At 56.6% G+C, this 12454-nt stretch overlaps 6 protein-coding genes across 6 annotated transcripts; 3 read left to right on the forward strand and 3 right to left on the reverse strand.

The window, feature by feature from the left end:
* Positions 1-569: 569 nt before the first annotated feature.
* On the reverse strand, positions 570-2085 carry MKK02DRAFT_27840 (uncharacterized protein; the record flags this gene model as incomplete). The annotated part of the gene is made up of 5 exons (XM_053087413.1): positions 570-1093; positions 1123-1284; positions 1441-1602; positions 1681-1775; positions 1838-2085. 5 exons carry the CDS (start codon positions 2083-2085, stop codon positions 570-572), a joined length of 1191 nt encoding a protein of 396 aa, XP_052944452.1.
* A 953-nt stretch (positions 2086-3038) lies between these two features.
* On the reverse strand, positions 3039-4958 carry MKK02DRAFT_16196 (uncharacterized protein; the record flags this gene model as incomplete). Its single annotated transcript, XM_053085593.1, has 6 exons — positions 3039-3268; positions 3345-3853; positions 3907-4100; positions 4151-4274; positions 4332-4431; positions 4478-4958. 6 exons carry the CDS (start codon positions 4956-4958, stop codon positions 3039-3041), a joined length of 1638 nt encoding a protein of 545 aa, XP_052944453.1.
* Positions 4959-5480: 522 nt separating this feature from the next.
* Positions 5481-5955, forward strand: MKK02DRAFT_37554 (uncharacterized protein; the record flags this gene model as incomplete). The annotated part of the gene is made up of 3 exons (XM_053089698.1): positions 5481-5575; positions 5771-5875; positions 5934-5955. The coding sequence occupies 3 exons, from the start codon at positions 5481-5483 to the stop codon at positions 5953-5955; spliced, it is 222 nt and encodes a 73-aa protein (XP_052944454.1).
* Positions 5956-6206: 251 nt separating this feature from the next.
* Positions 6207-7446, forward strand: MKK02DRAFT_37555 (uncharacterized protein; the record flags this gene model as incomplete). The annotated part of the gene is made up of 7 exons (XM_053089699.1): positions 6207-6360; positions 6437-6615; positions 6703-6721; positions 6757-6879; positions 6986-7083; positions 7195-7228; positions 7295-7446. 7 exons carry the CDS (start codon positions 6207-6209, stop codon positions 7444-7446), a joined length of 759 nt encoding a protein of 252 aa, XP_052944455.1.
* Positions 7447-7695: 249 nt separating this feature from the next.
* MKK02DRAFT_5809 (glycoside hydrolase) lies at positions 7696-9265 on the reverse strand (the record flags this gene model as incomplete). Its single annotated transcript, XM_053093677.1, has 6 exons — positions 7696-7734; positions 7799-8017; positions 8075-8340; positions 8428-8550; positions 8600-8727; positions 8772-9265. Coding segments are annotated over 6 exons (1269 nt in total), but the record flags the coding sequence as incomplete, so codon positions are not given.
* A 1180-nt stretch (positions 9266-10445) lies between these two features.
* MKK02DRAFT_27844 (uncharacterized protein) lies at positions 10446-11824 on the forward strand (the record flags this gene model as incomplete). The annotated part of the gene is made up of 8 exons (XM_053087414.1): positions 10446-10455; positions 10506-10615; positions 10674-10781; positions 10840-10982; positions 11195-11375; positions 11435-11643; positions 11698-11758; positions 11807-11824. The coding sequence occupies 8 exons, from the start codon at positions 10446-10448 to the stop codon at positions 11822-11824; spliced, it is 840 nt and encodes a 279-aa protein (XP_052944457.1).
* Between the last annotated feature and the right edge of the window lie 630 nt (positions 11825-12454).

Raw genomic sequence — 12454 nt, forward strand, 5'->3', positions numbered from 1 at the left:
CGGCTTCGCGAAGCTGCAGCACTTGCGCTCATATCGCTCATCGGCAGCGCACTTCCATTGGAGGCTCGGAGCGCACAGCTCACCTACCTGATCGCAAGATACCTTCTCGCGCCACCACCGCCGCCGCCAAGGACTAGCTATCATATAAGTTGTCGTTGCTCTATCTCGTTAGCAGGATCCTTTATGGCTGCGCCCGCGTCTTGCTCGGTAAGACTAAGGCGCCCCCATACCGCGTGGCCGACATACGAGATACGATTGGCAGACATTCCATAGCTCACATGTATGACGCGCGTATCTTACGCCTCTGATTCCTTTTCTCCTTCCTCACGCGTGTGGATTCGCCACCCAGTGGCGACACCCAGGATCTCAAATTCTCAACAGCACCTAATGAAGTCACACGGCTTGGAGGACGGGCTTGATACGATACACATCGACAGCTCTGTACTGGGGCCTGAGCCATCGCCGATCGAGAAAAGCGGACCACAGCCAGAGTGGCAACATTCCCGGAATAGGCTAGCCAGTGACAGCCCGATACTAAACAGGTGTAAGATATGCATAGACGGAGCCGGTCAGTGGCTAGTGTACACGGGGAAGATCACGAGAACAGGAGAGAGAGGTGCTGTGGCGGGTCGGACCCCCTTTGCAGCAGATCTATTCGGTATCAGCCGGACGGGTCGGTGAGCTTGTAAACGATGGTACCTTTTCCCCCCCCTGGTTGAGCCGGTGTAGAGCTTGACACTGTAGTGCTTCGGATCGGCCGACTTCCAGCCGAAGCGGTAAGGCAGCTTGAACTCGGTAGGGTCATCGAGGCGGAGCATACACAAGCTATCGTTGTCAACTATACGCTTCGCGATCAGTCTGTACGCGGAGACTTGCCTTGTTTGTATACCGTCATGGTCAGAGTCCAGGAGTTCCTGTTCCTGCAGCTGAGCACGGAACGATTCGCAGAGTTCTTGCGTCCTCCTCACCTCGGCGGTATCCTCGGCCGAGACTGGAGTTGGGTCTCGGCAGATGTGGCGTGGCGGAACGGAGCTGGAACCAATCATCGCCTCGAACTGGACTATGGATCTGACAAATAACAGCTCAACATGGACTGAGGGATACCTCAGCAGTCGTACTCACAAGGAAACATGATCCCCATCCAGCGTGAAAGTGGTAATGTCGGACACTGTGCAGGGTAGGAGGGATACTGATTGACACAGAAGAGAGCAAAGTGAAGAGGATGGAAGTAGGGCATTTGTCCTGTATAGGTCCTCATCGGGGCTGGGGAGATGCTCCCTTTATCTGCCAGTGTAGCACAGCATGTAAGCAACATACCCGAGAACAAAGGCAAAGGACATAGATCGCGTAATCTAGGTCAAGTATGCCCTTTGGGCAGCTCGCCGTGGGTCACTCTACCGAGTTGAGAGTTTCATACATTGTGAAAGCCGGGTCTCTCACCTCGATGAGGCGTTCCTTTCGCGCAAGATCTGGTCCATGCCGGCCCTCCTGCCGAGGGAGATCTTGCGTATCTACTAGTAAGCTTGGTCCACAGATCCCAGGACCTTTGTAAGAGGGTGAAACGCGATTCGGGAGGTCCCTTCACCTGATCCCCCTGGCAATCTAGTCCCAGGCGCGCCTGCAGCCCACGATGCTTCAAGAGTTGATGGACCGGCGGAACGAGCTGTTCCCCCCACCCACTTGCAATCGTACATGCCACACTCCTTTTCCACAACCCAGCACACACTTCTGCTACGATCAATATGCCTTCTTCACTGAACATCAAGGGGTCCGAGCTGCACACGTACGTGTGATCTGCAGGCATTCCCTACAACGTGCTGATCGCATGACAACTGACGCAGTCTCAGCGCAGCCCTGGCCGCAATGGCAAGACTGTGTCATCCCGGTGCTGCCAAGTAGAAGACCATCTTCGATCTCGACATCGGCCACCTGTCCCGTCAGACGTACGATCGCGCTGCTGACGGCTTGTACCGTGAGTTCGTCGTGTTGACTCTTCTTGGCTTCCAGGCTGGGACGAGAAGCATCGATGCGACCGATTACGCCTCGATAAACAGTCGGTAAGGTTGCCCATATACGTATCCGCATCACCTGAACAATGGGCGGCGGTCATAGATCACTTCTGATTCGTACAGTCTGCGTGATGCTTCCGATTTCACCATTCAGCCGGACGGAGAGTACCTTCTGACATTCGAATCATGCTCCGGCGATGAAGAGACCACCGTCATCGACCTGATCGAGGAAGTGCGCAAGGTGACGCTTGTGCTCGAAGAGGATTTGCGGGCGCGTCTTGCCGCGCCGGGGCGCACCGCGTCCACCGAAGCGCCGCCAGACGCTGCCCCGACCGCCCGTGCTCCAGTGAATGAGGACGTTACCACACCGTCGCACTCATCGGCGGCCGCAACCTCCCCGTACCAGAAGTCCGCGCATGGTGGCAAGAGCCGGATTCCGCGAATTGCTGGCCGGTTCCCCTGGATCCGGAAGGCCTGATGGGATGGTTAGTGGACTTGTCAGTGTACTGGCTAGCCATGAGCCTCTCATCCACCTTCGGCGCTACTGCATGCAAAGTTCTCTCAGTTGATCACCTGAGCTTGTTTATGCGTACGTCTCACATCTCCTTAATTTACTTTGCAGCATTAGGTGGACTGCGCCGCGAAGGTTGGCGATTGTAGTTTCGATTCTCCAGTCGCTCCCTCAGTATCATCACCCAAGGGAAAATCAACATCTGGAGCTTTGCTTTTTCGCCGAAAGATACATCGAGAGGCTTGTGATTCAAAACTAGGCGATTGGTGCCTCATCCTGGCCTACTCCAGCACGTGAGAACCTGCCTACTGAGACCTACATGGTGCTGTGGGGTGTGTTCCACGCGGTGCTCGCGGTCTACAACTCAGGGATGTGAGACAGATCAATGCATCAGCGTACCGAGATCCTCTTGGTCAGCGAATTAACGCAGGTGTCAGCTGCTCACACCATTCGTCTGCCATACATCACTCAATACTCATAAGGTATAGTAAGAATACAACACTAGCCCGCCCCCCTGCCTAAATCTGCGCAATAATCTCATCCCCGTCCCCAAACCACCACCCGACCGTCTCTCCATCCGGCACCTCAACCGCCATCCCCCTAACCCCTTCGTCAAACTTATCACTGACAGTCCATATCCCCACTTGCTGGCTAGCATCCAGCTTGAGCGCACGATGTATCTTCTTTCGGAGCAGGGCCATCGGGGAAGCAGGGAGAACGGAGATGGTAGTGGCGAGCTCGAAAGTTCCTCTCGCGGACGGAGTGAATACCGACAGATCTGCTCCGTGAGTCTTGAGCACTTTTCGGGTGGGTATATAGCTCACCGTAGAGCCTTGATCGAAGATGACTCTTCTTGAGGTCTACTACCTGCGCCGGCGCGCTATCAACCCCATGTATCCGCTTCAACTCGTCATATCGCGCCCAGTCCTCCTTCTTGCCCTTCCCTGCGGCGACGAGCCGGTCCACCATGTTGATATAACCCATCTCGGCATCGCGCCTTTCCGCCGACTTGACCGGCGAAGAGTTGAGCATCTCGAGTGCTGGGAGCTTGGCGATGAGGATGGAGCGGTCCGCCGCTTGGTCCCCCGAGAGACGTCGTGCTGGACCAGCATCGTCTGCGGGTGCGTCGTGTTCGGACTTGGACGGAGGAGAGAGGGAGAATTTGAGAGAGGTGAGGTTTTCGCCTGTCCATTGATGTAAGGCGTCGATGGAGGTCCAATCGAGGATCGGAGATGATAGAAGGATGAGATGAGGTAAATTGACGGTTGCGTGCGATGGTGGAGGGGGTGGGATGTATTGGAGAGGGGTGTTGGAGACATCGAGCGTCTCGAGTCTGCCCGGTCAGCTCATCAGCCTGACACAGGGAGTCAGTCATGATACACGTACTTCTTGAGCGGTATCAAACTCCCCATGAGAGCTGCCCAATCCGCTATCGCACAACCTGACAGGTTCAGGTATCTCAGCTCGAGCAGGACGGGAACGCCATGATCGGACCGCATTGGCTCCAGTGTACTTAGAGGGGCGTTATCGACCAGGTCGAGCCTCTGGAGATGCAGGAGGAAGGGCGCAATGACCATGACCTGCAAACATCAGCGGGAACCCTCTCGTTTGACAGGCCGGATAAACTCACATCGGACCAGGACAAGTACGAGTTACAGATCTCCATTTCCCGGATATTCCTTAGCGCTTCGCGTATCTCTGCCTCCTTTCCCAGATCATGTGGGCGTCGGGTAAGCCGCTCTATACGCGAGTTGCTGATGTGTCAGCTGTGGGAATCTCAAATGATCCACAACACGCCAGCCGAGACTCACTTCAGAACGATCTTGCGCAACGAGGGGATACAAGAGACTATATCGGCGACATCTGACCAGAACGTCAGGAGGTTATTGGACACGTCGAGTGTCGTCAGTGCTGCACATCAGCGATAGAGCCTTCGGCACGAGCATATAAGACTCACACGTCAGGTTCTCCCTCAAGAAAGCCTTGGTCTCATCGTTCCCACCCAGCTTACACACATTGTACCCTTCCAGCCCTATACTCTGCAATCTCCCCAGCTTCCCCAGACGCTTCTGCACCTCCTCGATCCCTGGCGCCTGAACAACGATCCCCGTTGAGCCCAACGTGATGCCCTTCTCCCCTACCACCGCCTTCTCCCCTTCCGCCGGCTTGACCACTCTCGGGCTACCCGGTATGTCCACACCATACCGCTCCGATAGCGCCTCGGCGAACGTAGACCCCCTCCTTAGGTCTTTCGGACTAAGGAGGAACGCCCCCGCCCCTTTCCCCTTCTGCCGCGGCTCAAACAGCTGCTTTCCCTCATACACCCCCTCGTGCTTCCCTCTTGCCGCATCGTCATATTCGATTCCGTATAGGTAGGTCGTAGTGCTTCCTATGGGCGGGATGGCTAGGCGTACACTGACAGTGACATCCCACTGCATCCACCGTAGAGTGACCGGTACGCGCTCCCCGGATTTGGTGACCTTGAGAAAGCGAGTCATCGGTTTCAGGTCCTCCTTGGTGACCAAGAACGGATCTATTGGTGTGGCTGGATTCTTGCCGCTGGTGTGGGTTGATTCGGACGGATCGACATTGTACTGCGGCCCATTGAGGCGGGACACCTTGCCTAGCATTATGGAGGCTGGGGAGGCGGTGGGAGCTGGGTCTGACATGACGGCTTGTAGTGCTGGATTTCGAGCAGATGCGTCACATTTCACGTGTGTTGATGTAGCACGACCGAGAGAGTACACTATCTGTTGAGCTGTGTATTGACCATGATCAGAGGATGTTTCTCCTCTTCGCGCCGCACCGGCCGCTGAGGAATGTGGAGTTGGGTAAAACGGCGATCGCCGCTGACAAACACGTGGTTGACCTACTGAGCCATTCCCGGCTCTTTCCGCTCACTCACTGACCTTTGCCTTGCACATCAACCCCACCTACTCTTATACTCCCCATACCGCAACATGTCCATCCTCGCTCGCGCCTCCCTCCGCGCCGCACGGGTCGCTGTGCCCAGGCAGCAGATCCGGTCGATGCACGTCGACAACGTCGTGGACCAGTAAGTTTGGCAGAAACGAACAGCGGTGATCGGATGGTGGCATCGTCAACGAACACGGCCACGGGTCGAGAGTGAGGGAGATACGTCCGCAGAGCGAGCTCAGAGGAACGGCATAATTGGGGGGAACGGACCGTAGGGACCAGGACAGGACGAATCGCTGCCAAAATTATACATTGGACATAGCTCACACGCCAGCGCCCTCCCCACCAACGTAACCAACAAGCCCTGGCTCGCTGCCAAGATCATCATCTACGGATGCACCGGCTTCGGACTCCCCTTCTACGCTGCGCACTGGCACATGTGAGCTGCGCCACTCCGAACTCCGACTGTCGTTGGAGCAAAGCTGACGATGGAATAGGCAGAAGGCTGGGGCCGCATAGATCGTGTAAGGGTGTAGGAGATGCATGCTTTTGTGGAGTCAATGCCACCGGACTGGTGAAGCTGAGCTGCTATCTACGAGCGGCGCGGATCGTCGGGTGTTACACCACTGTACCTGCAATCAGTGATCTGCTCCATAGCCATAACTCGTCGAGATAGCAGATCTCCGGGTCCTAAATCTCAGTCTTCACCATCTATCGCCGTTTCACACTTCATCCACTTCTTTAACAGCTATTCTACATTTCCCTCCGACATGTCTCGACACGTAGCCAAGCTTGCCCGGCTCACAGCCAACACAGCTCGCCCTCTGGCGCTCAGAATACCGCTCCGCGCTGCGGCAATTGCGGGAGCGAGCTCCGGCAGGTCATCGCTCCATCTCTCGGCCCAAATCCAGAGAACATCAATCCGTTCGTTGCCTTCAGCTCTGAGCAATCTGCATGGGAAGCGTAACTTCCGCCCCAGGGACATTCTTCTGACATACAGGCTTCGCCTCCTCCGACGCGACAGCAGGAAGCACGACCGACCCTTCCCTCGTACGGGGGGACGAGCTGATGCAGCGCGCAGGGGCCGCGCTGGAGGAAGGGGACGTGGAGACTGCTCGGGGGCTGTATGAGGAGTGTGTGGGGGTATGCGAGGGGGCGAATGCGTGGTTCAATCTGGGGGTGAGTCTTCATAATGAGAGGAGCAGCGATCTAGAGGACATGGGTCGGGAAGGAGCGCAAGACAGGTCGGGAGATGCTGATCTTCAGGTATGCGAATATCATCTCAGTACGTCTTCTCTGTGAATCCTCGACTATCTATAGTGGCTACATACTGGGCTCAGGACGAGCAAGATCCCGGCTCTGACGCCGCAGAAAACACACCCGCCGCTATCAAAGCATGGGAGAAGTCCTTGGAGCACGTTCCCTCTTCGGACGCTCATACAAGTAAGTCCAGTCTTCCCAGTCTTCCCTGGCTTCCTCCCCTCCCATTCCGACCCTCTCGCAATGCGGAATATCAAAGCTCGATAGGATAAGGTACTGATAGTCTCAGATCTTGCCTCTGCGCACATCCTGTCTAAACCCCCTCAGCCTGCTCTGGCGGTCAAGCACCTTACTGCTGCACTAGAGCTCTCACCGGATGATCCAGAGGTATGTCTGAACCTCTCTCATCTCTTCGCTCCCTCCTCCTCAGAGGCTATGTCAGCTATGTCGCGTCCCGTCTCGTCTTGTCTGAAACGTCGAGCAAAGCTGAGCAGGTAGATCGCCTTCAACCTCGCCGCTGTACTGGAATCAAGTAAGTTCCTTCCCGCGTTGTCACGCCCTGCTACTCGGCTGGAAGCACCTCTGCTGACTCCCGCAGCTGGTAGCCTAGAGCACGCACTCAAACTGTACAAGCGCGCAGAGGACGGCGGGATTTCCCGCGCTAAACAAAACATCATCAGTATCTCCGCCAAGATCATGGGTCAAAAGTCCGCAGCGGCACTGGCGAGCTCGAGCGGGACGTCGCCTTGATCCCCATGTCCAGCAAGAGGACTTTGCTCCGGATCAGCACGAGGGGGGACTAGTACTCTCATGGGGTTCAGCAGAGGAGCGCTGTAGAGGTCTTGAATCAACGAAGAACTGCATACTTAGATCCCTACAGATGATATATTGATTCTATGGGCTACACTGGACCTGCAGTAGATACCCCTTCCCTATACAGATCGAACCAGACTAAGATCTCCACCTCGCATCCTCTCCCTCGGAACCAGATCAGAGCTTCACCGACCCCGAGTGGAAGTTATAGTTGTAGATCCCATTCTGCCCATCAGCCTTGTTCGTCCCTATGCCATGTGCAAAACGCAAGACCCAAGAATAGACTCACCCAGCACTGATCGCTAATATCGACCGTACTCGTCCCCTCCCTTGTCTTTCCCCCATTCGCCTGGAACTTGAAATTCTGCTTTCCCACGCCCATGGGCACCGAGAATGCGTGCGAGCCGGCAGGTACGTGGTGTGTTGAAGGCGGGTTCGAGCCCGAGGTTACGGTCACGGTGCCCCCGTTTTGGGAGAGGACGGTGACGAAGACAGAGTCGTCCAGCATCTATTGTGTCAGCTAACTCCTTCTCAATGTGAGAACGAAGGGGGTGGGTCAGCTCACCTCCCATCCCGTAGGCTTGCTCCCGCAATTATCTGTCGAATCGCACGAAGCACTTTTCAGATGGGGGCGATACCAGTAAACGACCATGTCCTGGGTGATGACCGGTTCTTTGAGTCCAGCACGGAAGGCGGTAATGTATGGAACGGCCATATCGAGCATGGCCGAGTGGTCCATCCCTTCGTTCCATTTCGAGGAGCCGTCGTCCGAATGCGCAGTGGTGTAGGGGCCGATGTGGTGGGACTCTCCGTAGTCGTTCCAGGTGACGACTGGTTGGTCAGCTTGTACCCGAGTAGATGCGAGAGAGCAGAAGGCGAAGAAGCGGGATTGGAAGTGAGAGCTGGGAGAAGACTCACTCTCGATAAAGTTGAGCTTGTCGCCCATGGCCAAGATCTGGTCCCATCGGGTCTTCCAGAGCAGCTCCGAGTAGAATACCCAGTTCTTGGAGTAGGGGACTTCTTTGCCGAAGTGAGTGCTGACTGTCCCGTCAGCTTGGGTCTTCCACACTCTAATGGAGTGTAAGCTCACACCAGGGAGAGACAGGGGCCATGTAGGTCTTATCCGCGCTGAGCAGCTCGGTCATGTATGCGTTGTCGCGGTCGAGGGTCATGTTGTGCCTGACGGGCTGATTGTCGAGCTGACCCGGCCATGCCGCCCTGCAGGTCAGCCAAATCGCAGCAAATTTGCACGGAAGACATACCACGAGAACAACCCCTTGATGTCCTTCCTATCCGCATACTCCGTCTTTGGCTGATAGAACGGTACCGCGTACAGCTCCTTTCCTACTCCCGCCGCCACCTTGTCCCAATCAAACCCATCCCCTATAAATGTCGACACAAACACCTTGCCCTCCACGAGCAGCTGCGCCGTCTTGCCCGCATACCGCTTGAGCAGCGCCGTGACTTTATCGTAGTCGTTCAGGGTGAACCAGTTGAAGTCGAACGATATAAAGAGGTCGAACCCGATCTTTTCGCCCGCGGCGTACGCGAGGTCAAGCTGGGCTTCGTTGTAGGGGTCGACACCGATATTGAGGGCGAAGCCAGAGATACCGGCCGCTTTGGCCAGTGACATGTCGTATTCCCATGACGAGGCGTTGTAGGTCGAGACGATACCGACCATGAAGTGGGCAAAGACGTGCTTGTCCCCGCGAGGCGTGGGGTGGCCGCCGTCGCCGCCGCTCGTGGCGGGAGGAGCGGGGACAGGGGGTGGGGCGGGGGCAGGGACGGAAGGGACCGTGTGGACCGCCGAGGAGGTATGGTGAGGACCGCCGAGACCGAGGGTGAGTCCGATCGAGATACCCAGGAGATCAGCACCTGCCTGCAGGGTCTGACCGGGAGCTTCGACGGGAGCGACGGTGGTGGTCGCCGTAGATTGGACCTGGGCGATCTTCTGGTGTACCTGGGGCTTGGCGGTGCAGGCCCGTTTCTTCTGCCGACCGAGCGGGGAGGCGACCGCGAGAGACGAGAGCGCCAGGAGGGAGGTGATGGTCGAGTACTTCATGTTGAGTGATGAGAGCGAGGCGAGGCGAAGGCGGATGGGGAGAAAGGTTGAGTGATGAGAGAGCGGCGAAAGAGCGTGGGGGTTGAAGGAGCGTAATGTTCAGTCCTGCTGAACTCATAAATGGTCAAAATAGCGTGGAGATGGATGTAAAGCAAGAGAACGGAGGGATAAAGCAAGAGATCACCGCTGCGCTGCAACCGGTGAGGCTTTGAAGGAATGGGAAGGGCGGGGAAAAGGGAAAGGGAAAGGGAGGAACAAGGCAAGGCGAGAGGCAAGAGGGGGAAAAGTAGAGCAAGACCCAAGAGAACCAGTTCTCTTATTGTATGATCTGATCAGTCAACCTTGGCTTAGCGCTTCAGCGGCGAAAGGGGAAATAAAGTACACCGCTACGTCCAAAAGGCGCCTTTGGCCTTTGGTCGTGTGGGCGGTGGTCCGAGATCACGGAGAAGCGGTGTTTCAGATGGGGCAAGCCGTCTCCGGTGGCTTTGTTTCAGACCGGAATGCCGAGGCGTTGAGGTCAGCGTATCGGTGTCTGCCAGCGCCGAGAGGTAGGGCGTAAGGCCGTGGTAGAGCGGCTGCTGCATGCTGTATGGGGCTATAGTAGCACCGTATATACCTTCAAGGTTAGGCAAGTGTGAAAGATAGGCAAAAGGACAGCGCGTTCGCAGCTGGTCAGTGCAGTCAAGTGAAACACGGGGTAATCTGATCCCGTCCTGCACGTGACTTTGGCGGACATCGCCGAGATGGAGCTGACTGGACCGCTGCGCGTGTTCTCGTGGACGCGACGCGCCTGGTCTGATCGGCTTCCTTCAACAAAGTCAAGACAGTCCATCAAGCTCGAGTATACCATACCTTCCTCCTCTCAATAGATAGAATGAGCAACTGTGAGCTGGTTGATCCTCGACCGCGGGGGGTCTGCAAGCTGATACAGTAGACGACGGACAGAACCCATACTACGGCGGCGGAGGCGGTGGAGGTGGAGGGTACGTAGCGGGCGGTGGATCGCCAGGCGGGAGTCAAGGCTCAGGCGACGGAGGAAAGAAGGTCAGCTTTCTTTTGCCTTGCTTTTGCTTCACAGGCGACAGTAACTGATACCCCGCAGAAAGGCGGAAACAACACCGCTCGACCAGTAACCATCAAGCAGATCATGTCGGCCGAACAAGCCCACCCGGACTCGGACTTCCAAGTGGACGGGCATGACCTCGGGACGGTGAGCTGGCAGTACCCCATGCGGTCGCAGGGTAGGGAGAGTTGAGCTGACTTGGAAGGTCATAGTAGTTGGCTCGGTCCGGAACTGCTCGACTTCAGCGACGAATGTGAATTATTCGGTGGGGGACGGGACGGGGTATTTGGACGTGCGGCAGTGGTTGGATTCGGCGGATGATGAGTCGGGGAAGATGGATGGGATCGGGTGAGTGGTGTTGCTTCTCTTCGAGGCTGGACAGGGTTGGGTGACTGCTGGGGAAGTGGAGGAGGCAGAGAGCAAAGCTCGGTTGAAGAGGGAAAGAAGGAAGGTCTAGCAGGGAAAGAAGCAGGAGAGAAGGAGTGGCCTCCTGGCTCTGCCAGATAGTCGGCAGAGGGGAGATGAGCTCCACCAGAAACCTCAGCCTGCTGACTACCCAGACAAGACCAATACGTCTCCATCATGGGCTCCCTCAAATCCTTCGCTGGCAAGCGCCATATTTCCGCCACCCACATCCGCCCCATTTCCGACCACAACGAAGTCTACCACCACCTCTTGAAGGCATTATGGGTCAGCCTGAGTCTGCGGTATCCCGGTGGAGCTGGTGGTGGTGGTGGAGCTGTACGTCTCTGCTTCGCCCCACTGCTTGCATACAGAACCTGGTTCTAACGCAATGTTAGGTGCAACGCCAACAAGGCATGCAGTCCGACTACGCCGCCGCACCCGCCAATAACGCCAACGCCAACGGCGGGGCCAACCCCGACTGGGCGCACCTTCCCGTGATGCAGCGCAAGATTATGGAGCTGGTTAGTAAGGACGTGACGGATGAGGGGATGCACGTTAGTGCGATCAGTAGGACGGTGGGCGCTGGGAAGGGAGAACTGGCCGTGTAAGCTCCTTGATCCTGACTGATTGAAAGCCAGATCACGAGCTGATAAGATAGAGGAGAAGCTATCGAGGCGCTGATGAGCGAGGGTATGCTCTTCTCGACGATAGATGATCTGGTGAGCTAAGGATTTCCCACACTGCAGGGGAGCAAGCTGACAATCCAGCACGTCAAGGCGGTATAGACTGCTGTATAGCGAATCAAGATGTGCTACTGCCTCAAAAGAGCAACGAGGTCGATCATCGACGGTGCAATGCTGTACATACCGATGGATCAGCTGAGAATCTCTACGCCAGTTCCGAACTGAAGCCCTCTATACAAATGTTGCATGATCTACCATATTGTCCAGCATGATACCGCCGCTCCTTATCCCGCCCGTTGCCCCTACTCTTCCGTTATATCCATCAAGGGCGATCCCGGCGCAATATCCCCCTCGTCCTGCATATCCACCTCCGCTTCCCCTTCCTTGCCCGCAGCACCGGCCCCTTCCCGACCGCTTCCGCCTCCAGCAGCATCGGCCGGCCCAACTGACCCAGCTGACCCCGCTGCAGCCGCCCCCGCTCCTTCCACACCCGCCAGCCTCTCCCTCGCCTCCGCCTCCACCGCCCTCGCCGCATCCATCTCCGCCCTGGTCCTCCTCTTCCTTTTGATCTTGCCCGTTATTCCATCCGCCTCCAATACCGCCCGGTTCGGCGCCGCCCCCAAGGGAAGACTATCGCCCGCATATGACATTTTGGGAGGCTTGTACTTTTTCCGGGGTTTCGGGTTGAGGGGGTCGTGTGATGTGAGCGTGAGGCCACCGAGTTGGACGTCG

The sequence above is a fragment of the Dioszegia hungarica genome, assembly GCF_025882075.1.
Source record: "Dioszegia hungarica strain PDD-24b-2 chromosome Unknown MKK02contig_11, whole genome shotgun sequence".
Lineage (NCBI taxonomy): Eukaryota > Fungi > Basidiomycota > Tremellomycetes > Tremellales > Bulleribasidiaceae > Dioszegia > Dioszegia hungarica.